The 27,635-nt window shown below is 49.3% G+C and overlaps 2 protein-coding genes across 12 annotated transcripts in view; one reads left to right on the top strand and one right to left on the bottom strand.

The window, feature by feature from the left end:
* The first annotated feature begins 222 nt into the window (after nucleotides 1-222).
* PSME3IP1 (proteasome activator subunit 3 interacting protein 1) lies at nucleotides 223-17,811 on the top strand. Its single transcript, XM_086620726.1, has 7 exons — nucleotides 223-280; nucleotides 3,779-3,924; nucleotides 4,116-4,214; nucleotides 8,691-8,829; nucleotides 13,165-13,296; nucleotides 15,301-15,365; nucleotides 17,068-17,811. Exons 2-7 carry the CDS (start codon nucleotides 3,795-3,797, stop codon nucleotides 17,283-17,285), a joined length of 783 nt encoding a protein of 260 aa, XP_086476852.1. The 5' UTR covers nucleotides 223-280; nucleotides 3,779-3,794; the 3' UTR covers nucleotides 17,286-17,811.
* Nucleotides 17,812-21,106: 3,295 nt separating this feature from the next.
* CPNE2 (copine 2) overlaps nucleotides 21,107-27,635 on the bottom strand; it is a 56,384-nt gene continuing 49,855 nt past the window's right edge. For 10 of the 11 annotated variants that reach the window (XM_086620720.1, XM_086620722.1, XM_086620725.1 and 7 more), the window contains 2 exons: nucleotides 23,575-23,811; nucleotides 21,107-21,699 (listed from right to left, as the gene is read on the bottom strand). In XM_086620720.1, the coding sequence (XP_086476846.1) occupies nucleotides 21,592-21,699; nucleotides 23,575-23,811 (345 nt within the window). In that variant the 3' untranslated portion in view covers nucleotides 21,107-21,591. Of the gene's footprint in view, nucleotides 21,700-23,574; nucleotides 23,812-25,910; nucleotides 27,357-27,635 lie in introns of those variants that run through there. The other variant, XM_086620721.1, reaches the window with a different exon arrangement.

The following is a 27,635-nucleotide window of genomic DNA, read 5'->3' as shown; positions in this document are numbered from 1 at the left end:
CACCGGCCCGAGCGCTTCACCCAATCGCCGCGCGGGGCCGCCCAGACGTCATCCGGAGGCCAGCCCTCCCGCGAACAGCTCTGCCTTCCGTAAGAGCAGCGGGGATTGGCTACGGGAGGAAGGGGCCGCCTAAGGAAGGACTCACCCGGTTGGCTGTTGCGAGAGGAAGGGGCGGGCCGCCCGGCGGCGCTGACGCAGCGGGGGCGGGCCTGCGTGCGGGGATCAATGGCGGCGCGCCGGGCCGCGCTGCGCTTCTCGCTGTAACGGGCCGGCGGCCGCGGTACGTGCTGGTGGCGGCGGCCCGAGCCCCGAGCGGCGGCGGGGCCTGGGGCGGGGGTTCTGCGAGCGTGGCACGGAGGGCGGCCGAGCGCTACGGGACCCCTCTGGGGCAGGGGCAGGCCGGGCCCCGCGAGCGCGGCGGGCCGGAGGCCGCACCGCAGCGCGCCGCGGCGGGAGGCCGCTCCCGGGGCGAGCGGGTGGGGGGAAGGCGGGGAGGGCTTGGTGCCGCGGGCGAGGAGCGCGTTCCGGCCCAGCGCGCCTGGGCCTGCGGCGGGGGCTCGCCCGCTCCGAGCGTGCCCGGGCGCCGTTAGCAACGGGTCCCGGCGGCGGGTGTCAGGCTGGCTGCTGCGGTGAGGAGCGACCGTTCACCGCCGGCTCCTGGGCGGCCCCAGGCTCGGCGCACGGCGCCGCAGAGCTGCCCGAGTCGCTGCAGTGACGGGCGAAGGGGCCCCTTATTTACCGAGGCGCGAACGCACCGGGAGCTGCACACGGGTGCCGAGATAAACTGCCTGTGCTCTAGATCTGCTCCAGCCGAGGTGATGCCAAGGGCTCTGAAGCCTTATTGTTCTTTAATCCTGGGAATGGTAGCGTCTGGTAGTGTCAGAGGCGCGTTTTGCAGCTGCGATGCAAACTTTTGTCATTTACAATGACAGTGAGTCACAGAATCACAGACTGGTTTGGATTGGAAGGGACCTTAAAGACCATCCCGTTCCAACCCCCCTGCCATGGGCAGGGGCACCCTCCACTACACCAGGTTGCCCAAAGCCTCATCCAACCTGGCCTTGAATGCTTCCAGGGATGGGGCATCTACTCACTGGAATACAGTCACCAAACAAACAAAAAGGTTAACGGAACAGTTACCAAATGCGTCTGTTTTGTCTGGGCTGGGAGATTTTGTGTGTGTGAGAGATGGGGGAGGGCAAAGAATACAGCAAGATTTAGCAAACTTTATAAGAGCAAGTGAACTTAAAGGTGATGCTGCTTGATTTTTATTTTTTTTCCCCGACGTTTTTGTGCCCTGGGATGTAATTTTCAGTGTAGTTGTTATCGGCTGAAATGCGTCTGATCAAACACCATGTCGTGGTTTAACCTGGCTGGCTACTGAATGCCACTCAGCTGCTCGCCCACCCTCCCTCACCCCCGGGGGATGGGTAAGAGACTTAAAGGGGAAAAGGGAAGGAGACTAGTGGGTTCAGCTAAGAACAATTTAATAATAATAAAAATATAAGTGATAATAATAATAATTGATTGTATATAACAATAATAATCTATACAAACAAGTGATGCACAATGCAGTTTGCTCATCTCACATGTTGACCACTGCCCGTCTCATCCCAGCTAGCAATCCCAAAACAGAGAAGTCCCAAAACTGCAATCCCGGAAGAGCAAGAGCCCCACAAAGAGATCCAAAGAGAGAGACCCCAAACTTCCTGGCCAGTCCTTATCTCTATACTGGGCATGACCCTGCATGATGTGGAATATTCCATTGGCCAGTTTGGGCCTCCATCCTAAATCTAAACTCAAGTCATAAGCTAAGGGTTGTGGGCCCTTTGTACTGGCCACAATTGTAGTGGAAATACTGTAGCTTCATGTCAAGTCGTAATTAAACCTTAATCCCCTTCAGGCGTCTTAAAACATATTGTCAAAGTGAATTGGCTGATCCAGAAGGCAGGTTTTAGTCCCTGGATGATGCTGTGCCCTTGCTGAATCCTGCTCTTTCAGTTTGTTTTTGCCTTTGTTGTCACCATTGTGCTAGAACCTTTCGTTTCCTCTCGGAAGGAATGGGCTGAGATGACCCAAGCAGAGGGCCAGGGTGTCTTGTTCACACAGCACTTGGGTGGGAAGGCTGCCCTTGTGGTTAGGACCTGTGTTCAGGAGGAAAATTCAGTTTTCATCTTCTCTGTAGGTTTCCAGCTCAAACCACCCTCAGAAGTGACACTCTAAAGGGCAGGTGTTCCATGATTTCTGGAAGGTGGACTCGTTTTAGGGTGGAGTTTTGTTAAATATTGAAACAGAAACCAAAAAAAGAAAAGTTTAAAAAAGAAGAGAAAATCATCAGCGCTTGATCTGTCCTTCCTTTCCCCAGTTGTTAGGAGAATCCTTTTGTCTTGTCTTCTTTTGATAATTCCCACCTTAAGAACGCATCCTGCTCTAGCAAACATGTCCAATGCTCTAACCTAGATTTCTCCTGAAACCTCAATTCATCATTTGTGTTACAAGCAATACCCCATGACAACATCACTTTTTGTAAGAATTCCAGGACTCTGCTTCCTGCAGGTGTGGTTCCTTGGGGTACGAAGGAAGGGTGATAAACTGGTTCTTTCTATTCTTTGGGTTACTGCATCGCTCCCTCCCTGGAAGAACAAACGTGCTGAGTTCTCTTCCAGTTCTAAAATGGAGGCAGGGTGAGATCCTGAGTGAATACTGCAGTACAGAGGGCAATTATCTGTATCCTTGAGGTACTTGCTGAGATTTTACCAAGGAAATAAGAAGAAACTAGAAACAAGTGTGAGGTTAGCATGACTTTAAATGGACAGCTGTCAGAGCTGTGCTTATGTTGTACTGGTATATACAGGTTTGATGTAAGAAACAAAAATAGGCATTAATGCCGCCTCCTGTAGCATGGAGCTGGCGGAATAAATCTTGAAAGGAGCCACTTAGGGCTTGCACAAGCGGTTTGTTTCCTCCTGCACTTACAGGGGCCAAGAGCATGAGTTCCCTCCTTAGGGTGTGCTCCCTACAGCTGGTTTTGAAATAGGTGCCTGGCCAGTACTGAAGTGTTGGGGTCTCTTGGAGCAGAGGATGGGGAACTGTGTGAGAATGGGCTGTGTTCACTTGGTCCAAAGTGCTGCTCCTGTTTTCTAATCCCAGCCTTGTTTTAGTCCAAGGGAATTCCCTCTTTCACTCACCTATGGAACTGCCAGACAGCCCCACAGCATGGTCTGTCCAAGCCCAGCTCTCCCCAGAGCTGCATGGAGGTGCAGAATGCTTTGGAAGGTTAGAGAGATGAGGTGCTAACTTCTGAAATCTCACTGTTAAGCACTTACAAATGTTATGTATTCCAATCACTGAAGCTTTCTCAAGTTTTCACAGGATGTGGGTGAAGGCAGCGTCAAATCCTCCTGTCTCCAGAGCAGAGAGGTGTAAGAACTGAAATAAATAGGTGTGGTTTTTTATTTTATTATTATTATTATTTATTTAAGCAAGGTAAATCCAGTGGGGTGGGCAAAATTCCATTAAAATATGATTTTTAGAAAAGCAGCCTGAGACAGACGACTAACAGGGAAGACATAATTATGAAAAAGAGTAAGGAAGTAGTAGTAGGTGGTGCTGTTAATCTTAAAAGTTATGCAGTGAGTAGGTATCTCTATCAGCACTTACTATGTAGTGGTCTTTAGAGAAGTGGAGTTGTTATAGTGCCGTGGGTCTGTTTTTCGGGATGTCTCATGCACTGACATGTGGAATCGGGCCCCTGATGTCCCTTATATTGTGTTTTTAGGACTGGCTGTTCCACCATGGATGGAGGAGATGGTACTGCTGATCTGGTGATTAACAAGAGGTTTGTGTCTGAGGCGGAGCTAGAGGAGCGACGAAAGAGAAGGCAGGAGGAATGGGAAAAGGTCCGAAAACCTGAGGACCCAAAAGGTATGGGATAGATTTTAGTAGTTACAGGAAAGAGACTGGAGAATGTTTCACTTTTGTGGAAGACAGGAATAAAAGGTAATAACTCGGATTTTACAAATTCCAAAGGTCTTTACATGAAGGAAGTAAGAACTGTTGGTGAATTAGTATGTCTAAACCACGGTCTCATTTCCTGATTTGTTCCTTCCTTTCAGAATGCCCAGAGGAGGCGTATGACCCACGTTCGTTGTATGAGAGGCTTCAGGAACAGAGAGAAAAGAAGCAGCAGGAGTTTGAGGAGCAGTTTAAATTCAGTAAGCACCAGCAGTTACTATTCTGAATCGAAACCCAGCAAACTGCATGTGTTGTGTGCGGCAGCTGTTCACAACATCCGAGTAAGGGACGTATCTGTGCGTCGTGTCCCCCTCTCTGAGAGAGAAAGATTTCAGAAAAGCAGTATTGCAATCTTGTCTTTTTCAAGGATGGTAGATATTCCTGCGGATAACAGAATTGTGGGCACTGAGGCAGCACTGCACACATCTGAAACTCAGAAGCTGCTTGCAGTTACGAAGCTGCGTTCCTGTAAACTGTGGAATACCAGGCTTATTTGGCACATTAAATCAACCCCCCACCCCGATACCAACCCATGGAAGAGTGGAAATGTAACGTGGTTTTGTGAGCTCAGGCTTTAACACAAGACCCTCCTATTTGAATCAATAAAAAGAAATCCTGTTCCAGCAGCTGTTACATCTCGAAGCTCTAGTTAGTTGATGCAAAACTGATTTGAGGCTAAAGATTACTGTTTGGAAGAAGTAAACATGCAGGAGTTGATTTAAAACAGAGATACTTAACTCTTCTAGTGAAATAGAGACCTAATTTGTACTGATGTTTGAGTTTCTGGCTTTGTAGCAAAATCCTTGCATCGTATCCCCTGGGTATGTGCTGCTGAGTGCAAAGATGATAATAAGAACTAGAAAATTATTAGTCAACCATTTGGGGAAAAAGGGAGCTATTGGCTCTATCTAAAGAGAAGTGAGGATGATACTGTACTGTGGGACTCCATTTTAAGGTGGGTTCTGGCTGATTTTGATTCTTTAGCTGGAAGCCTTACCCTCACACTGTTGTGTTCTTCAAGCTCCAGTTTGCTGAGCTGGATTCTGCCTAGAAATTCTCTTGCGTTTGCGACGCACCAAAACCATCTTTTACCTTTAGCTGTGGCACAATCTTTGAGTTCCTTTGGGTAACACTCCTTGCCCCTGCAGATGCCATCGAGTGCCTTACTGCTTGCCATGATTGCAATCCTGTTCTGTAGTACGTGCTTTTAGAATCGTGCTGCAGCCAGATTTCTTTGGGAGAAGGTAAGTGGGAGGAACTAACTAAAAGTCAGTGTTGGGGGGACTGTGGACCACTAGTTTACTTTAGAGTTCAGCCCAGTTTGGCCACTCGTGACAAGGTTTGTCCCTTGATGTGCTTGAATTTGCCTTAAAGTGTTCATAAGTATTTTTTTCTACCCACGGGGATTTTGGAGGAGTAGAAAAAGAGTTTAGTGCGCTGTTGCTCTGATCAGTCAGAACTGATGATGGGACTTAGGAGAAGAAACACCTTAACACTGAAGAATTGTGAAACACACAAACTTAGTTACTCTAAACTTTTTGTGTAAGTAAAACCCGATACACAGAGCTGCAGTTCTTCCTGCTAGGTTATTCAGCATTGCAAGAATGGCTTCCTTTTCAAAGTAAAATAATTTTAGTAGAACGTTACAGTATTTTAAATGAAAAGTAATACTAGTGTTCTCTGAAATGCCACTTAAAAAACTTTCTGAATTATTATGGTAACCAAAATAAGGATAAGCGGAAGTTATTCCCTGTCTCTTAATTAGTGATGAAAAGTGGGAAGTAAAGATAGCAGCATTAGTGCATTAAAGTCTCCAACTGTACCTACAGGATTCCTTCCAGCTGCAGAGTTTCCACGTTACTTCAGTAAACTTTTGATCCAAATCATCTCTGGTGATGTGACTAAGCAATTCTTGTCCGAGTAGCCACCAGAAAACTGACTGCTACCAACCCAGGTGGGAAAGGCTTCCAGTACCTGCCTAAATTAGTTGTTTCCCTTGCCAAGTTATCTTACATCTGCAATGTTTTCCCTTTGGTTCAGGCAGGAAACCTGTAAACCCAGTACTGGAATGAGGCATCCCTGACTGGGGGTAACTGAGAAGTAAGCCAGCTGCTGCTTTTAAGGCAACCCCTGTGGAATAACAGGAGAATAAAAGCTCTTGCAGTCTGTTTAGTAGGGAATCAATGATATCAGCCAGAAGGATCTCTCTGGCTGCTTCTCTTAGTTTGCACGTCAGGCAGGCAGAGAGTGAAATTGCTTCATGGTACTTGCTCCAAAAAAACTCGATGGTCTAGAGTTTCCCTGCTTTTCCTGTCTCTTGGAAGGGCCCTCAGCAGTAGTAGTGAACGCTGCAAGTTACCTTTTAAAGATTTATGAATGAGCTCTGCATTCTTGCAGTTGGAAAGATGTCCTGGTTTTTCTGGGATAGAACGATAGGATCAATTTTCTGCTCAGAAAAGTCGGCTGCCTTTTGAAGACGACTGCAGCGCCTGATTCGGTGAGAACAGAGTTGATAAGACACTCGTAGCCAGCGGTGGTGTGCAGGTAGCCAGAGTGATGAAGGACTATTCCACTTGTTTTTGCTCACAACCCAGGTGTCCAGGAACCTGGGGGGAGCACGGCCAGGGTGATGGAATCCTCAATTGGCAAATGGGTATTCCATACCATGTTAATGTCATGCTCACTATAAATTGGAGAGTTAGTTGGTGATGGGCTCTTTCTCAGTGGCCACCTTCCCTGGAGGGTCTCACCTGTCATTCTGCTCCCAAGGCTGCCTCTTTCTTTTCTGAGATTGCGGTTTTGGGATTTTCCTGCTCCGGGATCGCTGGCCAGGAACAGGCTGGACATTGGTCAAGGGGTGGTGAGCAATTGCACCATGCATCACTTGTCTGTATGTATGATTATTATTATCATTATTATTTTCCTTTTTATTTTATTGCAATTATTAAATAGTTTTCTCTCAACCCACAGGTCTTCCATCCTCTTTCCGATTCTCCTTTGGTGGGGACGGGTTGTTGGGTAACAGAACAGCTGGCTGGTGTTTAGCCCCGGATATGGGCTAAATGTAGACCAAAGAGTAGGGATCAACCTTTAAAAAGTAACCTCAAATAATAGTTGATTTCTAGTGGGTTTTTTTGTCAAAGACAGAAGCTTGCCAATTATCAGAGTAAATGGATTTCTTAGCTTGCCATTGAAGTGAGTAGGACTTGACTATGTGGGTGGAGATGAAAAAAAACATGATGACTTCATGTAAAAGCCTAAAAATCCTCTTGCAGAATTAAACTCTCATGAAGACTAACGGTGATATTTGCGTTAAGATTTCCGAGGATGGCTACAAACAGCAAGACTTGGTCTTTCTAAAAAAAAAAAAAATAAATTATTAACTTTCTGAATAAATCATTTGATTGAGAGACATTGAACATTTGCAGAGCAGAAAATAAAGGACCTTCCTACTGCACTAGTGTGTACTTTCCTTAAAATAAGGTAACATGTTTAGAAAGAATTCCATCTTGTTTGGAAGTTAGGAACTGTCTTGCTTCTACTTTTTGTTTTTTAAAAACAGATGGTAATCTCAGTTAAGTTACTAATTGTTTGCTTTAAGAAAATGTACTTCCTGCTTTGAGCCAAGAGTTATGGGGAGAAGTAACGTGCTTTTTCCAGTTATTGGTTGGTTTAACAACAAAATCTGAAGAGACAGGCTTAAACTTGGTGTCTGAAACCAAAACAACAATTATATCGTTGGTTAATGTGGTTATTCCTTGTTTTGTGTAACCATTCTGAATGGTGTTTCAGAACTGCAGAAAGGCAGCTTGTGTCAAAACTTGGTCAATTTTCCTTAATTATGTCAGCAAGTCTGAGACTTTCAGGGCTTCCTATGAATTATATCTCGCTTTTCTCTGTAGTGATAATGTTGTGTTCAGACTGTGTTAGTTTGTTGTAGTTTGTTTGCTTGACTGTGTAAGAGTTTTGGCTTGTTAGCATTCAGTATCATTAAGTGGGAAGTGTTTTTACTCTTTAATTGCAGAATTCAGCAGATAGCTTGTGGAGTTTGCTTTGTGCCCTTTCCTTGGCACAACAGCGTGATCGCTGGAGTACCCAAGTCACTGAGTCACCCAGGACTCTACTCACCACCTTACCAATGACTTTGTGCAAATTGTTCTACCTCGGCAATATTAGAAATGTCATGTCTTCTGGCAGCCTTCCAGTGCCTAAAGGGGCTACAAGAAAGCTGGAGAGGGGCTTTGGACAAGGGTGTGTAGTGACAGGACACGGGGCAATGGCTTTAAACTGAAAGAGGGGAGATTTCCATGAGATCTAAGGAAGAAATTCTTCCCTCTCAGGGTGGTGAGGCACTGGCACAGGTTGCCCAGAGAAGCTGTGGCTGCCCCATCCCTGGCAGTGTTCAAGGCCAGGTTGGATGGGGCTTTGGGCAACCTGGTGTAGTGGAGGGTGTCCCTGCCCATGGCAGGGGGGTTGGGACTAGATGTTCTTGAAGGCCCCTTCCAACTCAAACCATGCCGTGATTCTATATGCGAGATGTGGACGCTCACCTAAGTGTATAGGGCAGTTTGAAATCATCAGAAAATGTTCTTAGAGAATGGCAAAGTAACCCAAAATAGACGGCTGCTCCCTAAGTGGTTTTAGCTTATCAATATGCATTCTTCTCCTTTATTCAGAAAACATGGTGAGAGGCTTAGATGAAGATGAGACGCATTTCCTTGATGAAGTTTCTCGGCAGCAAGAGCTACTAGAAAAGCAACGAAGAGAAGAGGAGCTGAAAGAACTAAACGAATACAGAATATCCTTTGTGTTAAAGTGGGGGGGGGTTATATAGGGGAGAAGAGACTGGGCTGTAGTTTTATTTTGTCCTTGATGTTCTTTCTGTAAAACTGCTTCACAGGACAGGAACGACGAGAGACTTTTAAAATTGAACGTTTACATCGTAGCCTGGATCTCCCACTGTAATGTTTGATATTCCTCCTCCCCCTCAACCCCCACGTCTTTGGTGTTTTTCTTTCCTTCTCCCCCTCCCCATCATTTGGGGTTTTCTTTCTGTTTTTGAGAGCATGAAATACCCTAGCTAAGAAGAGAAAGAAAAGTAAAGGCAAAGCAGCATATTACTTCTAATCTTTCGCTTTTGTCGTCTTATTGAAAAGTAAATGTTCTTGTTTGGGTTTTTTTTAACTGCATATTGGCTAGTTTTAAAATACCTGTTTGAATAGCCCTCTCTGTTATTCTTCTTGATATATTAGCTACTTCCTCCTTTACTGATAACTGCAGGATGAGAAATTAAATACATCTGTGCAGATAACGCTGATTTTCTGGGAAGTCAGTGCCCACAGAGACTGAGCTCCTTTGGGTAATACAGGCTTTTAGGCAGTACTAAGAGCAGGACAGTTTGTCTTTGCTGTTAAATGCCATATTTTCATTAAGATGTGCTAGAAAATGGTATAAGATGCTTTTTCTCTCTAATCAGTGCCAGTCAAGGAAGGTTGGAATGATTTGGGGATTTCTCTGCTAAGCTAAATGTAGTTTTTTTGAGGTTTACTCAATCTGTGCAGAACTTAATGGTTTCTGTGCCTCCTAATGAAAACCATTGCTTGTAAGTCATCAGTGAACAAAGCACGAGCTCTCAAGGATGCTTTAGTATAAATGAGTTTGTGGACACAAGGAGGTGACCAAAACCAGTCAGCAAATAAAGCTGAATAGTGCCTGTGCTACAAAGATCCGCGTTCCCTCACATTAGTTAATGATTTACAGCTTGGAGGTATGTTCTGTGAAGAGCAGCTGAGTTATTAGCTCAGTACTGCATTTATGAAAAAGCAATACTGATGCTTTTTTTTTTACTTCAGAAGTGGGCTGTAGTCGGTTGATGGATCTGGAATGTTTCATAGAATCATAGAATGGTTAGGGCTGGAAGGGACCTTCAAAGGTCATCTAGTCCAACCCCCCTGCAAGGAACAGGGATATCTCCAACTAGATCAGGTTGCTCAGGGCCTCGTCCAACCTGGCCTTGAACGTCTCCAGGGATGGAGCATCCACCACCTCGCTGGGCAACCTGTTCCAGTGTTCTACAACTCTCATGAGAAAAAATTTTTTCCTAATATCCAATCTGAATCTACCTCCCTCTATTTTAAAACCATTACCCCTTGTCCTATCACAACAGGCCCTCCTGAACAGCCTCTCCCCATCTTTCTTGTAGGCCCCCTTGAGGTACTGGAAGAAGAGGTTTCTTGATTTGCTGGATCTAATAATGGGATGTTCGCGGGATATATTTAGTTTCGGTGGTGATTGCTTGCGGCTCTGGCTGATGCAGGGATGTGCAGTAGAAGATTGTGCTGTGGAAGCAGCTGGCAGCTCTAGTTAGGTCACGTAGGGCTGGAGTGGACCATACCAGCCCAGAGGGAATCTTACGTTGTCTGGAATTAGCCACATAATGCACTGATCCCTGAATTTACGGAGCAGGGCCTCTTCCAAGACGTACAGGCACATCTCACCGCCCTCTCTGCAGTCTTAGTAATAACACCTGGCTCTGTATCTCAAGTTTTGCTGCAAATTAAACTTCCTGCTGATGGGGTGGAGGGAGGGAGAATGTTTTATAGCCACCTCATCTCACAAGAAACTGAGAAGTTTTGCCCATTCTGTTTACCTTTTTATTTATTTTATTTATTTATGTATTTAACCATAATATTTCAAGCAACCTCAGAGCAACTTGCAAAATGACTCCTCTGTCTTAGAAATTTTTGGTGGTGTTCTTTTAAAATGCAAAAGGTGGTTTTGCGTCTGGGGGTTGTTCCTAAGGGTTTATCACTGCAGTGACAAAAAGCAGTGGGTACTAGGTAAGTGTGCTGGGTCTATAGGTCCTGTTCAAGTGCTCTTCCAAACTAATAAGAGGAATGTCAGCCCAATGGGTTTGATTATTTGGTCCTTTTCCTCCTGTAGCATCCAATTTAAGCTACTCAGAGGCGTTAATTTTATGGTAAAACCTATGTCAATATTCAATACAGAGGCTTTTCTTCTTTCTTTTTTTCTTCTTTTTTTTTAGGTTGAACAATCATGAAACTGTATATCTTAAGGATAAACGTGCCTCGGAATGTTTTAACGCGCTCTCGAGCATAAGAAATTCATATGCATGAATGCATAGCAGTTTTACTTCCTCGAGCGTGAACAGCCAGGTTTTTTTGCTCCTTACTCTATCCAGACCCCACTGGTCTGACAGAGTTTGAAGATTTACAGATACTTTTTGAAGCCAGTTGCAAGAAGTGTTTGAGAACAGCATCCTCTTGTCTTAAATCCTGTGTCAATGTAGGAAAAGTCCCCCTCCAAGAAGCAGGCTTTACTGTAGGACAGCTTTTTTAATTGAATTGATGTTTAAGATTGAGAGGTTTGTTTCTAATGTCACCTTCCTGAGAGGGGACACTTCTTGAGGAGGTGTAATTTTACATTTGCTCATGACAGCAGTACGTGTAAAATCTCTGTGAAAATGTGCTGTGGCTCTGGTAGTTGAGGAGTGTTAGGAGAATGGCATCCTGGATGGAGGTGAAAAGCCTGTAATTCGGTGTCTTTTGAAAGTCTTTGGGTTCCTCAGACGGGCCTTTGTAGTGCTGTGCTGGAACATGAGGAGGTAATGGATCTAAACGTGGAAGTTGAACGCTGTTGTGTGTGGAATGGTGTGCTGCGTCGTTGAACCGAGGAACTTTCAGATTGCTTCTGACAGCCACAGGATGGCACTCCTGTGCCATCTTACAAAATAAACGTCATTTAACAGGCTGGTTTTGACCGAGAAGACTTTCAGGTGAGGTCGGGAGCAGGCTGGGTTACTGCTGTATCCTTAGGAAATTCAAATGAGGAATGGCATGTGAACACTCCTAATTGTGAAGTGATGGGAGACTTTGAGTGCGTCACTGCAAAGGAAGGTGCAAGAGGTTTTGATTTGCACGTGTTCAGTGGAGGAAAAAAAACCCTATGGCTTGAAATATATGGTCCATCAATGTGCAGTTCACTGTGCAGTATTTGTCTGCAATAGCTGGGGCACCTGTGAAACTCCAGCTTGTGGTCATGTCACCTGATCAGCGCAATTGTAGTCACAGAAGAAACTGGTAGAAAGCTAGATTGAAGGTTATAAACAAATACTTTTTAAAATTAGGTTGATTTGCCTTCTCTGTGTGCAGTTTGAGAGTTTTGCAGAAGCTTTGGTGACTCCACTGGCACCTCGTTGACAAACAGGATCTTTGATGGACCTCGCTTCGTCAGACACAGCTGGTTATTAACTGTTACCAGGGGCAGGGCTAGATCCTGCTGCAGAAGGAGACCTGTTGAGTGAGTGTGCCTTAATAACAGACCAAGCTCCTTCTTATCCCATCTGAGAACCTGCCTGAGCTTCTCCACCTCCTTGTAGGTTTCAGCTGCATCCCACCTTGCTAATGCTGTTTTAAGCTACTTAGTTTTTATGTGCAGTTGCTGTCTTTTTGGGTCCATGTGGTCCAACCTTGACCCAAACAGATTGACAGATCTTCAGCAGATCTGTCTCTTTCCTCTTGGGGTTGGTGTCCAAACCGGCAGTGACAGCCTCGTGACCCTTACAAAGAGATGAGCTGGGAAACACGGGAACAGAAAACTGGGCTGGTTTGCTTTGGCAGGCTGAGGTCTGCTGGGCTCAGCAAAAGGAGGTTTGAGGAGTGGAAGTGAGCCCACATATTGCCACTTAGTGTTTTTGGTGATGATTAGGGGTTGAAGCAGCAAATTTGAATTAGGTATGTGTTGACCCCATGGAAGGGGGAAGCATGGACTGCCTCTTTCTTTTTTTTTGTCCAATCTGACCTTTTTGCTTTTCTGAGACTTTATATGGGTGCTGGATGTGTCGTGTCTTGTGCCTTTCTGACCAGAAAAGCAGCTTGTAGTCTGCTGTCTGGACATCCTTACAGGAGAGCTGGTATTGATACCCAAGAGAGCTCCAAACCCAGAGGGTGAAGTCTCTTCTGTCTTGGCTGAACGTACCAGCTAAATGTCATTACAAATAAGTTTATTTTGATAGAATATGTGAATGAACTTCGGTCGCTGCTGTCAGCAGAGCCGGCTAAATATATTGGAGAGTAAGTATCTGTTCTCCCCATTCCTTCCCTTGCATGATCCTTAACCCTTAATTCACAGCACTCTCACCAAAGTGGGAGTCAGCATGGACCCAAAGAAGGAAACTGAGAAGAAATTGCCCATGAAGTCAGTGGAAAACAAGAACAAATTCTCTCAGGCAAAGCTGTTGGCAGGAGCTGTGAAACACAGAAGGTTAGTTTCACACCTCTATAAATTCATGAGGAACGGAACCCAGTTAGCAGTGTAAAGGGAGGCAGGCCAAAACTGCCTCCAGAGAGTGAGGTGTAAACCTTAGCCCTAAAGAAAAAAGGGGGGAGGTATAAGAAAAGACCAGTCTTGTTTCTGTGGGCTCTCACAAACTGGGAAAAACATGAAGCAATTCAACTAGATAAACGTGTGTAAAGCAAGTGGGTAGAGTCTCCATTCTGGGCTGCCAGGCTTGGGCAATCCTGCTTGGGGATCTAGAGGGATTCCATTTTACATCTCTATTTGTAGATATCGGTGTCACCTCATTCATGTAATTTCATTCAGGTTTGCATGACTTATCAGTGGATTTTATCCGTGTCTAAAATGGATTGGTTTGATGGCTGCTGGGGTCTGTATGGGGGAAACATAGGTCAGGAGAGAAGAGCTTTGGGTGCCAATTTGATCCTGAAGGTGTCAGGCAAAGTTCTCTTGATCTCGCTGATTTGCACTGATACGTCAACACCCTTTCCATCCCAGGGAGATGGCAGATGGGGGTGTGATCTGTTTGCTGGTTTGATCTTGGCCTGCAAACGCAGCTGCTCTTGTGCTACAGGTTATGAAGAAACTAGGAATGTGGGGCCAGACTTATTCCCCACAGATGAGTCTTGTAATACTTAAGATGGTTACTGACATCTAGAAAATCAGTCAGTGGTTTTGAATCTGTCCCAGAGAATGAGAGATTATTTTAGAAGCTTATCTTGTAGGGTGATGTTTAGCTCCCAGTACAGCAGTAATTGCATGTCTGAAAACTGAAATAAGCACTTCCACTGCCTAATGTGGGGGAGGTTGGGTAGTTGTTTGGGTTTTTGGAGGGCAGAGAAGAGAAACCTTGAACTGATAACAAGCAGCCAACGATGTTTTTTTCTTGTAACTACTAGTACTTAACCCAGTAGGATGTGGAGAAGGAGCTGGCACGTGCTTAATGGCGCATCTACAGTCTGCAGATGGCATCTATTTGAAGAGAGCATCTTAGCTGACATGTCAGTGCCATCACAGGCTTCCTCTGCTTTTCTGTTTTTGCCATCTTATCTTTTACTGCAAACTGGCCAAAACCAAGAGTAGCATGAGTTCCACATCTGCTCTCCGAGCTTTGTACTTTCCTGTAAAGGATGTATTGCTATCAAAACCTCCCTGCCCAGAATAACCTTTTATCTTTATTGCATGTTCTGACAGGGACAGGAAGGAGTTAATGCATAGTAATGCTCATACTTCATCGTTTTAGGTGATGGCAGCTGAAGCTGGGAAGCATTTGTTTATGTGGATGGCTTAGGTTTGGGAACGTGCAAGAGGGGGAAAAAGAAACTGAGCAGTGACAAGGAAGAGCTGTAGAAGCTCTGAAGAGTCAGAAGTCCAAGTAATGCTCCTTTGCCCCAACACCACTTTGGACCCAAAAAGAACCCCTGTCATTTTTAGGTCAGACACTGCAGCTGTGGATGAATTGCTGTAAAACTTAACTGGGCGCCTTGCTGGGTGCAAGATTTGTAGATGTTTCAGAACAGGCTCTCTAGGTGCTTGAAGGAGGGGAAGGAAACCCTGGGAAGAGAAAGGCACCAGTGTTGCACCATGAAGCGTCGTAATCATCCACGTGTGCGAGGCTGTGGTCGTGTGGGGTGGCTGAAGCTCAGGTAGTCATTCCTGATCTCCTGGGGGGGTACTTCCAGTGGAATGGGCAGCTCAGGGTTACTGTGCAAGAGGTCTGACTTGGATTCCCAGAGGCGTGTTTCTGTTCCCAGGTTAACAGGTGATACTTGCAGTGTAGGTGTTGACTCCTTCTAGGATCCTGCATGTTCCCCAAGGAGCCCCAGTTAACAGCAGTTAGAAGCGGTGATGGTCATCAGGGGACCCTGCTGGTGTTTGCAGTAGCATTTGAGGCAAAGATGGGACTTTTAACTACACAGTAATTGAGTGGTTGCTTCTGAGGAACAAGACACTTTCTTATTCCTTCCACAGTTCAGATGGTGGTAACAGCGTGAAGAGGTTGAAACTAGATACTGATCATGATGAAAAGAGTCAAGGTATGTCCTGGTTTCTGCATGTGGGAAGCTGTCTGTCTCTCACCTGAACAGCAGCTGACTTGGTGTTAAATCTGACAGAGGATTTGCTTTTCTGCTCCTTCGTTACGCAAGACGGCACAGGCTGCGGCTGGCATGTTCTCTCTTAAGGCAGCAGAAATGTGACTGGGGGTGCTGACAGCCCGCATGGGAAACAGGGCTGGAGGGAACCTCCACAGGTCATCATATCCCCTGCCTCAACCATTCCTGACACGTTTGTCTAAGCTGCTCTTAAATCCCCACAGACAGAGATTGTGCACCCTCCTTAGGCAGTTTATTCTAATTCTTAACTGATTTTACCCTGAAAGAGTTTTACCTGATAACTAACAGGAGTCTCCATAGCTGCATTTTGAGCTTAGTGCTTGTCCTGTCCACAGGACACGTGGAGAACAGACCATCCCTTTCCTCTTCCCGGCAGCGTTTGACGTATTTGTATACCTCCACTATTGGCTGTTCATGCTGTGGACTGATCTTGTCCATCCTGAAACCGATTTGTTTCAGAAAATTGTGCAGAACTAGAAGAAAAATTAAGTTGCGTTTCAGTCTTGGCTGTCAGGGCTGCAACTGACTTGCTGTCAAGATACTCTGACACAAGCAGGGTGAGCTGCAATTGTGTAATGACAACCCAAGGCGTTTCCTGAATCTCCTTCTGTTCAGTAATTTTCAGAACACTGGAAATAATTAATTAGCCGTGGAAGATGGGAAGATGTTGACTAGCAGAGTGATGGAATAAAACTTTTCCCCAACTATGCTGTTATATCACAAAAAAAAATATTCAATTACACAAAGCAGATCTATTTATTCTTATTTAGTGGGTTTGGTATTTGACAAGCATCAAACTGACAACTTTAGAATAAAAATCTGTAATGCCAGCATAGAGCTGGGCTGAAACTAGTGATGAGGAAAAAAAAAAAAAAAATCCCCTGAGGTATCAAGTCCTTCCTGTCAGAACAGCTTTATTGCAGCATAAAGCTGCCTTATGCTTTAATTAGATCCTGCAATCACCCACCGCTGATGTGGCAGCAGCAGTTCCTGGGGTGTATCAGAAGGGATGTGGTTAGTAGGTGGAGAGAGGTTCTCCTCCCCCTCTACTCTGCCCTGGTGAGGCCACATCTGGAATATTGTGTCCAGTTCTGGGCCCCTCAGTTCAAGAAGGACAAGGAACTGCTGGAGAGTGTCCAGCACAGGGCCACAAAGATGATGGAGTGGAGCATCTCCCTTCTGAGGAAAGGCTGAGGGAGCTGGGTCTCTTTAGCTTGGAGAAGAGGAGACTGAGGGGGGACCTCATTCATGTTTATAAATATGGAAAGGGTGACTGCCATGAGGATGGAGCCAGGCTCTTCTCATTGGCATCCAACGACAGGACAAGGGGAAATGGATATAAGCTGGAACATAGGAGGTTCCGCTTAAACATGAGGAAGAACTTCTTCCCAGTGAGGGGAACAGCGCACTGGAACAGGCTGCCCAGAGAGGTTGTGGAGTCTACTTCTCTGGAGATGTTCCAAACCCACCTGGACGTGTTCTTGTGTGATCTGATCTAGGTGGTCCTGCTCCGGCAGGGGGATTGGGCTAGATGATCCTTTGAGGTCCCTTCCAATCCCTGACATTCCGTGATGACGAGCCCTTTTCGGCGCTCTCGTTTTTGACCGAGGTACCTCTCTTTCAGAAAAACCGTCCTGTGTTCCCCTGGGGAGCAGCTCCGTGGGAGGCTCCACGGTCCACTGTCCCTCAGCAGCCGTCTGCATTGGGATCCTGCCTGGCCTGGGCGCCTACTCGGGAAGCAGCGATTCCGAGTCCAGCTCGGATAGCGAAGGCACTATCAATTCCACTGGCAAGATCGTCTCTTCTGTCTTTCGTGGCAACAGTTTCTTCGATGGTCCATAAGGAAATCCCTCCGTGTGTAATGTAGTGCAGAGTATCTTCCAAAGCCCTGACGGATGCTTGATGCATCCTTCTGCCCCACATAGAATCTTTCTAGCTAACCTCCCAACTTTAATACACCCAGATACTCCTAAAATGACTCCTTATATTTCTTCCCCCTCCCAACTTTCCATTTCTGGGGTGCATACTGAGCCTGGAAGAAAGGCTGCCATCCGAAATGAGAAGGCACACCTAATAATGTAGTGAAGGTCTGAGGGTCAGGAGGAGAGAGCTTTATCTTTTAAAATTCTTACGGAAAGAAAGAATTCTGGTGATTTAAGAAGTTTATACAAGACTAACAGGCAAAAAATACTCACTTGAAGCAGTGAAGTCTTGTAGAAACAGCCATGTGTTCCGTTTTAAAATGTCATTTTTATTCTGTATTTGAGAAATGGGGGCAGAACAAAAATCAGACAGATGGTGAAGTGTAGATTGCCATGACACTGTAAAGAAGTTTTAGTGTTACTTGATTAAAGACGTTCTGAATGCATTTTTTTTATCTCGGCTTGTGCCATTCATAATTGTTCCCATTCCATTAAGCAATTTCTGCTCTACCCAGCCAGCCCCTTCCTCAAACTGCCACCCAGGAGATGTGCAAGCCAGCCTCCTACGAACGCAGAGATGGTGATGGAAAGCTCTTGTTCTGAGTGAGTTCAGAGGAGCCGCAGCTGGCGGTTCTGCTCAACAGCCGTTGCACCCGCACCGACACTCGACAGGTCGTTCAGCTTTTCGGCAGCACTGTCCCTGAAGAGCATGAATGCAGCGCCGGTGGCATACCCTGGCTCAGCCAAACCTCTTTGTGCAGAAGCTGGAGAACTCCACTGTCCTTGGCAGTGGTTTTTGAGGTTGTATTGGATTTAAGAAACCTCGTGTGGGCATGTTTAGGGGTGGTGTGGACCAGGGAGCCAGGTAGGAGTGAGCAGTAGGCTGTGGAAACGGGGCCTGTCCTTTTCACCTGTGCACAGGCGGTGCTGGTGGGAGGCCAGTGGGCTGGGACAGAGGTGGAAATGGCTTTGTCTCGCTCACAGCAGCCCTGCTCTGCGTACCGGACTCGGAAGTGTACGAGCTTCGGAGAAAACAGCTGACACGTGCGTACCAAAGGGCAATGACGTGAACATGATGCGAAGCAACTTGGAAGAGAGCAGCTGGGATAAATGCCGTGAAATCTGAAGGCCGTTAGGAGGATCCATGCCTTAGCTTGAGTGTTACACTTTCCCAAAGGAAACAGGGAGCGTTACGCTCGCTATCCTTAGCCCAATACCCTTTGTTTGCACCTCTCTGTTCCACGGTCGGATCCTTACAAACAGGCTGTAATTCCTTCCCTGTTCCTCTGGGCTGCCTGGCACCTCTTGTGTTTGCTCCAGAGTTGCTCCTGCCTCTTCTCCAGCTACTCCAATTTAATGATGCTTTCAGGTGGAAAATAGATCTCTTGCTGCCTCCCTAATGCTTTGCTTTTGGTGACTTCCATCCTACTTAGCTATGGAGTGAAATGGAAGTGGTGCACAAAAAAAAAATGCCTGTTTCTGGAAAGTCGCGTTTGTAAGAGCTTTGGACACCTACGACTCTCACTCCAGCTGCTCTTCCCTGGCATTAAACTACATCACTAATCTCTATATAACAGCCTGGCCTGGCTGGGGCCATTTTCCTGAGTGATATTTTGCACAACTGCTGTCCAAATGGCTGACACAGGCAGAAATTGATAGTAGGATTTGGCAGCCAGTTGCGGGCAGATGTGGTGGTGGTGGTGGTCCATGGGGGCTGCAGGTGAGATCAGGAGGGGATGCTGGTGGTGGTTGGACCCTGCATGGCCAGGAGGAGATGTAATTTGGTAAAAGCAGGCATGAACATCCCCTGCTTGCCTCTTGCTCCGAGGAGAGCAGGAGTAGGGCGCTTGGGGAACGCCTGTAGCTCACGCAAGCGTTGGATTCTGAGTCACCTCTGCTGTTCCCATGGCCTGGCCAGCGAAAACAAACTGCAAGCTGGCCCAGCCCATCACTCCACCCGTGGGTCCGTTCACCTTCTCGCAGGCAAAAGCCATCCGACGTTGGAATACTTCAGCGCGCTGGGACGCGTGCTGGGACAGGAGGAGTGACGGGGATGGTGGATAAATCAGACCTTCTGGAAACGGCAGCTGGGGCAGTAACCTTGCCCCGGGGCTGACATGCTGGAGAAGAAGGGCTGGCTCCAGCAGTGCTGCCATTCCGTGCTGGATTTAGGCTTTTTTCCTGTGTTTTTTATGTGTGTGGTTTTTTTTTTTTTTTCCCAAGACTGTTCTCTCTTTGCTGTGACTGCATAGGCTGTGCTTCATCCCCTCCCCAGGGACAGCTTCATCAACTGCTTGTTGTCTCTGCTAGTTGTTAAAACTTCAGGGAGGTGTTAAAAAAAGCGACAAACCCCCACAACCACTCTACTAGCAGAAGAGCTTACGAGCTAGTGCAGCTGCGTCTGAGCTTGTCTTATGGAAATAAAAAAAACAAAATAATTTTTCCATAGCCACAGACTTTGATCTGGAAGCTGAGCTGCATTCAGCGTTATTTTTAAACGAGCCACCCTTCAAAGGCTGCTTCTCCGTTTGCAAAAGGGTGGTGTTGGTTGATTTTATGATTTTTTTTCCCTTCCGAGGGGCTTGGCAAGGCACATAGTTCACGGAGCAGTCCCACCTCTCCCGAGGGATGGGTCGTCACCCAGAGCCATGCTCGGAGCTGACTCGGGGCCTCACCGTCGGCTCTGGCCAAGCTGGGGGCTGCATGGGGCAGCCTGCGTGCTGGTGGCTCGGTGGCAAAGGTGCCAACCACGCGTTTGCTGGCGGTGGTTGGTGGCCACGAGCACAACCAGTAGCACACACGTGTGCAAATGGGCGCCAGGCTTTACCTACAGACACCAACCTCCCACCGCAAGCGCTTTGGCCAACGGGGAGAAGGGAGGTCGAGCCTGCCTACGTCTGGAGTAAGGCTGGTGACCCCTGCGGTGTGTTCAGCTTTCTGCCTGCCAGCTTCCAAAAACCTTCATCTAGTTAACAACAGAAGAAAGCAGCAACTAGCGCCGAAGATGGCACGTTGCTGATGAGCAGCTCCAAGGAGCTGCTGCAGAGCAGGATTTCATTACCCAGCACGGAGCTTTTGTTACTCAGACTTGGAAAAATTTCCAGAGCTGAAGCAGCAGCGAACCATGACATTCCCTTTGCTGATTTGTTGTGGGTTTGCCGGCGTTCTCCCAAGCACGTAGGTGCGTGCACACGCCCCAGCCCCTGCCCTCGGCTCAGGTGGGCACTGAGAGCTGGCGGGTGCGGAGCAAAGGGACGCTGCCCTCCCCGGGACATCCCTAATCACCTCCACCCCCAGTAAATCACCCCCTGGCCCGCTGCCGTTGGCAGCCTGGGGCTGGTCCTGGGGCACAGCGAGCAAAACCCGGGCACGGGGTGAGCAGCTGCCGCTGGGTTATCGCCCGCGCTGCGGGAGCGGGCAGAGCGTCTCGCGCTGCGTCCGTGGGTCCATAAAACCTATTCATCGTCGCGGGCTGGCTGGGCTTTTGTTCCTTTTTTTTTTTTTTTTTTCTCCCCAGCAGAGTCTGTGGCTTTTGAGATAAGCTCAGAGGAAAGAAAGTGGTTACAGCCTCGGTTTGCCTTCAGATGTCAGAGATGGCGAGAAGGAGCCGTCCCCTGGAAGGCCAGAACCCATCCTGCACTGCCATGCAGTCCCAGGGTGACACGCAAAGACCTCTGAAACACCCACACTGCCCATGTAAGGTGCTCCCAGACCTTCTGCCAGCCAGACCAGCCAGGAGACCCTTGTTTTAAATGTCCAAGTTTCTTTATTAACCTGAGTATAACAAATATAACATGTACACAGTATAAAAATGAACATAGAGCGCGACGGAGGTACGGGTACGACACAGGTACACGAACTATACCATGACCAGTTCATTGAATGATAATAACATATTAAGCGTTCCATCGCTTGGAAAAAGCCAGTTTCGATTGTAAAAACTGTATCCTGTTCCACTGAGATTATACAAAGTACATTCAATACTGAAAAGTGACTCAACGGAGCGAGCCCAGGGCACGCCGGGCTGCTTAGTGTTACCTCGGGCCGGGACTGTACAAAATGAATCCAGCCGCTTCTCTGGGATGAGATTTAAGGACTTAGCAATTAAATTAGGAAGTACAAAATGTTTCAGGGAAGGTATTGTTCTTTTCAAAGCATGTGGAACATGCGCGTTCGGTAGGACCAACGGGCGCCGGCGACATGCAGAGGGCTCCGCCGGCGCGGCTCTAGGCGGGCTCCGAGGCGATGGGCGGCAGGTTCCGGTGCTTGAAGTACTGCACCACTTGTTGGGGCAGCTCGGCCAGCACCGCTTTGGCCAGGGTCTCCTTGGGGGCCTGCGGGCGACAGGGACCAAACACCGGCGTGAGAACGGCCGTCGGGCACCGACCGGCAAACGGGGCCGGGCTGGCCCCAGCTCCTGACCGCGGCAGTTCGTTTCACACCCCCCAGCGTCTCCTGGCAGCGAGTGTGTTACACACCTGGGATTAAATTCTACACTGCCCCTTCTCTCCGGGAGATAATTCACTGGCAGGGAGGGATGAAACATCCTCGGTGGGTCACAAAACCAGGTATTGACTTTTTACAAGGGTGTGCAGTGACAGGACACAGGGCAATGGCTTTGAACTGAAAGAGGGGAGATTTCAACGAGATCTAAGGAAGAAATTTTTTACATTGAGGGTGGTGAGGCACTGGCACAGGTTGCCCAGAGAAGCTGTGGCTGCCCCATCCCTGGCAGTGTTCAAGGCCAGGCTGGATGGGGCTTTGGGCAACCTGGTGTAGTGGAAGGTGTCCCTGCCCATGGCAGGGGGGTTGGAACTAGATGATCTTTAAGGTCCCTTCCAACCCAAACTGTTCTACGATTCTATGACTAACAGCAGGAGAAATGGAAATGCACGGATAAAAGCGGGAAGATAAGCACAGGCTGATTTTCTGCATCCTCCGGCAATCCCGTGCCGGCAGCAGTGTCCGACCCACGCTGGCTCCCAGCCAATCGAGATGGGCAGAGAACTGCATCTAATTTTGTCTTTTGATTTTTCTTTCTTTCTTTTTTTCTCCCTTCCTCAACTGTTCTCCAACACCCAGCGGTGGGCTGGGCAGCAGGAGGTGGGAATCCATCCCACAGAGGGGCTGTGCAGGGGTTACCCCTTCCTGCAGGTACTGGGAGAGGATGGGGGGAGCTCAGGGCTCACCCCCAGGACTCGGACAATTCAGCATTAAGTCCTCGGCACATGGCACGTCATGGCTACCGGATGAGGCCTGAGTGAGAGACACCACCACGGGACTGTGGCGAGGGATGTGAGCCCAGCACTGCCCCAGCTCACTGCTGGAACCTGGACCCTGCTATAATGAAGGGGTGTTGGCTCTCAGCTGCCTGGCCGTGATGAGGGGGAAGGGGGGGCAGCAGAAACGGGAGGATGCTCAGGTGCAGCACGCTACGGAGATGTGGAGCGTTGTTGCCACCTGCCCTACCTGCAGCACCAATTTACATGCTCCATCCCAGAGCACAGAATCATTGAACGGTTTGGGTTGGAAGGGACCTCAAAGATCATCCAGTTCCTACCCCCCTGCCATGGGCAGGGACACCCTCCACTACACCAGGTTGCCCAAAGCCTCATCCAACCTGGCCTGGAACACTGCCAGGGATGGGGCAGCCACAGCTTCTCTGGGCAACCTGTGCCAGTGCCTCACCACCCTCAGAGGGAAGAATTTCTTCCTTAGATCCCATCGAAATCTCCCCTCTGTCAGTTCAAAGCCATTGCCCCGTGTCCTGTCACTACACACCCTTGTCCAAAGCCCCTCTCCAGCTTTCTTGTAGCCCCTTTAGGCACTGGAAGGTGCTGGAAGGTCTCCCCGGAGCCTTCTCCAGGCTGAACAGCCCCAACTCTCCCAGCCTGTCTCCAGAGCAGAGGTGCTCCAGCCCTCGGATCATCTCCGTGGCCTCCTCTGGACCCGCTCCAACAGCTCCATGTCCTTCTGATGTTGGGGACCCCAGAGCTGAACGCAGCACTGCAGGGGGGTCTCAGGAGAGCAGAGCAGAGGGGCAGATCACTGAGGGATGGGTAGTTTAGGGCCAGGGTAAGGCAGGCAGGTGCCAGCCCTCTACCTTCTGCCTCGAGCTGCCTCTACCAGGGTTGGTCCACTTCCAGGGTCATCTCCAGTCATGAGACCACATTTCTGCCTGTGCTCCCCTCCCCGCTGCCCACACTCACGTTGCGGAAATCCCGGAAGGGCACGAACTGGACGATGTCGCGCACGGCCTCCTCGCCCGTGTAGGAGCGCAGCACCCGGCTGTCCCCGTCCAGGAACTCCATGGCGGCGAAGTCGGCGTTGCCCACCCCAACGATGATGATGGACATGGGCAGCTTGGACGCCTGCACCACGGCGTGTCTCGTCTCGTCCATGTCGCTGATCACCCCGTCCGTGATGATGAGGAGGATGAAGTATTGCTGTGGAGGGGAGGGCGGAGGGTCAGACCCAGGGGGATGCCGGGGCACCCTCACACCGCAGCCAGAGCCCAGACGGGATGCTCCACACATCAGGGGGAGGCAGGTGCCCTGGGGATTTGGGAGCATGAGGTTCACTGCTTCCCAGGACAGCCGGCATCACCCCCCTTTAGCGACACCCAAAAATTCCAGGTGCTCCCGTTTCCCCTGGTTTTTGAAAGGTAACAACCAAACAACAAACCAACTCCCACCGCCAAATATTTTGCCGAATTACTGTACTTAATGATGGAAAAAAACCATCTCAACCTGTACAGAGCTTCTGTGTCGTGGCCAGGAGGAGCGTGGGGCCAGGGCACGAGCCCAGTGGGGAGATGAGCTGACATCTGCCCCTGCCCGCACGCAGCGGGGTGGGTTTCGGGGTGGTCCCAGTCCCCACCAGCTGCACCAATGGGGAGCACCTCCTGCATCCCAGTGCAGGGCCGGTCCCACGCTCAGGGCTCGTCCGACTGCCATACAAAGCTGCGGGGCCTGGAAGAACCAGGGTGGGATGCAGAAGGTACTGGAAAGCTGGGGAGATGCCAGAGCAGCCATATTGGCACCCACTCCCCTTCCCATGGGGAAAGGAGGGTGACGGGGCCAGTCCACGGAGGTGGGGGAGGATGGACGGACGGACAGACAGTCCTGCTGGACTCAGCCCAGCAACTGGGGCACGCGGACCCCCGAAAAACCCATCTCCTCCACCTCAGGGGGAAGTGGAGGTTCAATTCCGGCACGTTGCACAGCTGGCGGGTGCTGGAGAACCGAGGAAAAGAAGCACTTGAGCGCGTTAAAGCCCTTTGTTCCTCTCCTCAATTCTTTCCATTTCCTCCGAAAGCCGCCGGCGCAGCCGTCCTGGAACGGCAAGAGAGGGAACGCCACCGGTCCTGGGTTCAGCTGGGATAGGGTTAATTTTCTTCTTAGTAGCTGGTACGGGGCTACGTGTTGGATTTGTGCTGGACACAGTGCTGGCAACACAGAGATGTTCTCCCTACTGCTGAGCAGGGCTCACACAGGGTCAAGGCCTTTTCTGCCTCTCACCCCACCCCACCAGCGCGCCGGCTGGGGGGGCACGAGGAGTTGGAGGGGACGCAGCTGGGACAGCTGGTCCCGACTGACCACAGGGATATTCCAGACCACACGACGTCATGCTCAGCGTAAAAGCTGGGGAAGGAGGAGGAAGGGGGGGACGTTCGGCACGATGGCGTTTGTCTTCCCGAGTGACCGTTCCACGTGATGGAGCCCTGCTCTCCTGGGGATGGTGAGCACCTGCCTGCCCGGGGAAGGAGTGAACGCACTTTTGTTCTGCTGCTGCCCCAAGCTCATTTTCTTGGTTTCTTGTAGTCCACGTCTCCTGAAAGTTCCCCAAGAGTCACCTTCCCCTGACACTCTCCGGTGCTAAACTCCAAGTACAAATGGGGCTGAGTTGAGGTTCAACACAATCCGAGGACGCAGGTGAGGAGGTTTTGGTGAGCCCGAGCAGGCAGCCGGCCCCTTCCCGGCCCCGACCCCTTTGCACACATTAACCCTGCATGCAGAGCACTGCCCGGGGTTTAGTTTTTCCCTAAGTCTGAACTTCTCAGAGCAAATCACTGGGAGATATAGTTCTGAAGAGCAGGACCCCAACATCTGAGTCTGGAGAGAAAGACACAACTCCAGGAGAAGACCTGCATGTTCCTCCATGATGGCCAGCACTGGTCATCACTGGGAGCAGGACAAGTGACAGGAGCCTGACCCTGTCTGGGAACCAGTATGGGAGGAAGAGTAGAACCTTGAGGAGAACAGCTGATAATGGGAATGACTTTACACTGATTACCCCCTTCCTCCCCTGGCCACCGTGCATGGTCAAAAAGAAGAATCATAGCATCATAAAATGGAAGAAGCCTTCAAGACCATCTAGTTCCAACCCCCCTGCCATGGGCAGGGACACCTTCCACTACACCAGGTTGCTCAAAGCCTCATCCAACCTGGCTTTGGACACTTCCAGGGATGGGGCAGCCACAGCTTCTCTGGGCAACCTGGTCCAGTGCCTCACCACCCTCAATGTAAAAAATTTCTTCCTTAGATCTAATGGAAATCTCCCCTGGTTCAGTTTAAAGCCATTGCCCCTTGTCCTGTCACTGCACACCCCTGTCCAAAGCCCCTCTCCAGCTTTCCTGTAGCCCCTTTAGGCACTGGAAGGTGCTGGAAGGTCTCCCTGGAGCCTTCTCTTCTCCAGGCTGAACAGCCCCAACTCTCTCAGCCTGTCTCCGGAGCAGAGGTGCTCCAGCCCTCGCATCATCTTCGTGGCCTCCTCTGCACCTTGTCCTTGTTCCTGTCCTTCTGATGTTGGGGGCCCCAGAAACCCACAAAGGACTATTTCCCTTTGTTCCCTTTTTTCTGTGAAATCCATAACAGGACCAGAGGAAAAAATGCTGGAAAAGCGTGCAGGGAAAGAGGGGGGAGGAGAGCTCATCAAAGGTTTATCAGGACATGTTTCAGAGGCCAAGCGGAATGAGAGCTGGTGCTGGGGGTCAGCCTCAAAGCCTGGGGGGCTGCAGCGGGGTGAGCTGGCGGGGAGTGTCGTTACCAGCACGGGAGCAGCGGGCACCACGCGAGAGCCTGAGTGCGAGATCCCCTGAGGACCGATGACAATTTTGGTGGCATCAGTAAATGGCAGCGGGGCTGGTGGCACCGCCAGGCTCCGGCCGCAGCACCCAACCGGGGCACAACCTCTGTCAAGATGCGACCAGATCTGCTGGGGCAGGGACCAGGCTGGCCCCATGGGCTGAGGTCTCCATCAACCCAGCAGCACCTTCCCCCTTTCTCCTCTTTTTGTCGTTAAAATGGTCAATCTCTGACCCCAGGGAGGGCTTTGGGGACGACTCCCGATGGTTTGCTAACGATATCAGCAATCAGGCTCCCGCGGGTGAGCAGGGCTTGAAGGGATCAGGCAGCATTAAACCGCGGGCGGTAAGAAAAGGGGAGGTTCGGATGCAGGGTCCCTGCTGGAAAGGTGTATTTAATCCCCCAAAGCTTATTAATCCTTCCCCGAGAGTCCAATCGTGCGTAATCCCTCTGCCTCTCTCCCAAACCCCGCCACGTTTCAGTCCTCCCATCCCTTAAGAGCCGACGGCTCCGCTGTTTGTGATCCACGTTGCCATGGAAAAACTACGAGGTGTTTTGTGTTTTATTGGAAATGTTGGGAGCAAGCGAGAGCGGGAGGAAGAGGAGGGCAGGTCCGGGCGGCCAGCGGAGCCGGCAGCATCAGGGGTGGCTTTGCTGCACACGCTGAAGATGGGACAAAAGAGGAGAAGACCCCGGGGGAGTGAGATCCCTCATCAATAACGCTTCGTGCTTCCAAAAAAACGAGAGGGAGCCAAGCCAGGCGTGCCTCTGACGGCACCGTTAGTGCCCGTTATTTAACATCTCCCTTGATTAAATCATTAGTGCCAATGGAGGGGTGCAATTTGCATACCATTAGCGCCTCTGCTGAGCACAGAGCCCGTGGGCTTCTCCCTCCCCCACTGATGCTGCGAGAGAAAATGCAAAAAAATGAGGAGCGACCTGGATTTGTGCCGAATTCAACCGAATTCAGTATTTCCTCCTGCCTGCAGCTGGGAAGAGCAACAGTGCTCAAGGCAAGGCTGGAAAAGGTCCCCCTGGGGAGAAGGTTTGGGGTGTGACCCAGCTCTGCTCCGGCAGGAATCAGGAAAGCTTCTACCCCAAGGCAGCTCATGCCATGCTCATGCTGATGCCCAAGTTGAATTGGTTTTGGCCAGCAAAACCCATGGGCCAGACCTGCCGTCCTC

Source organism: Tauraco erythrolophus, chromosome 15 (assembly GCF_009769465.1).
Source record: "Tauraco erythrolophus isolate bTauEry1 chromosome 15, bTauEry1.pri, whole genome shotgun sequence".
Classification (NCBI taxonomy): Eukaryota; Metazoa; Chordata; class Aves; order Musophagiformes; family Musophagidae; genus Tauraco; species Tauraco erythrolophus.
Note: the sequence above shows the minus strand (reverse complement) of the source record. Positions and strands in the feature narration are given on the sequence as shown.

What these genes read in the sequence shown, in the direction of transcription:
- PSME3IP1 (XM_086620726.1), top strand. Translation starts at nt 3,795, where the DNA reads ATGGATGGAGGAGATGGTACTGCTGATCTGGTGATTAACAAGAGGTTT. An exon ending in AAAACCTGAGGACCCAAAAG is followed by an intron (nt 3,925 to 4,115) that starts GTATGGGATAGA and finishes CCTTCCTTTCAG; the next exon opens with AATGCCCAGAGGAGGCGTAT. An exon ending in GGAGCTGTGAAACACAGAAG is followed by an intron (nt 13,297 to 15,300) that starts GTTAGTTTCACA and finishes TTCCTTCCACAG; the next exon opens with TTCAGATGGTGGTAACAGCG.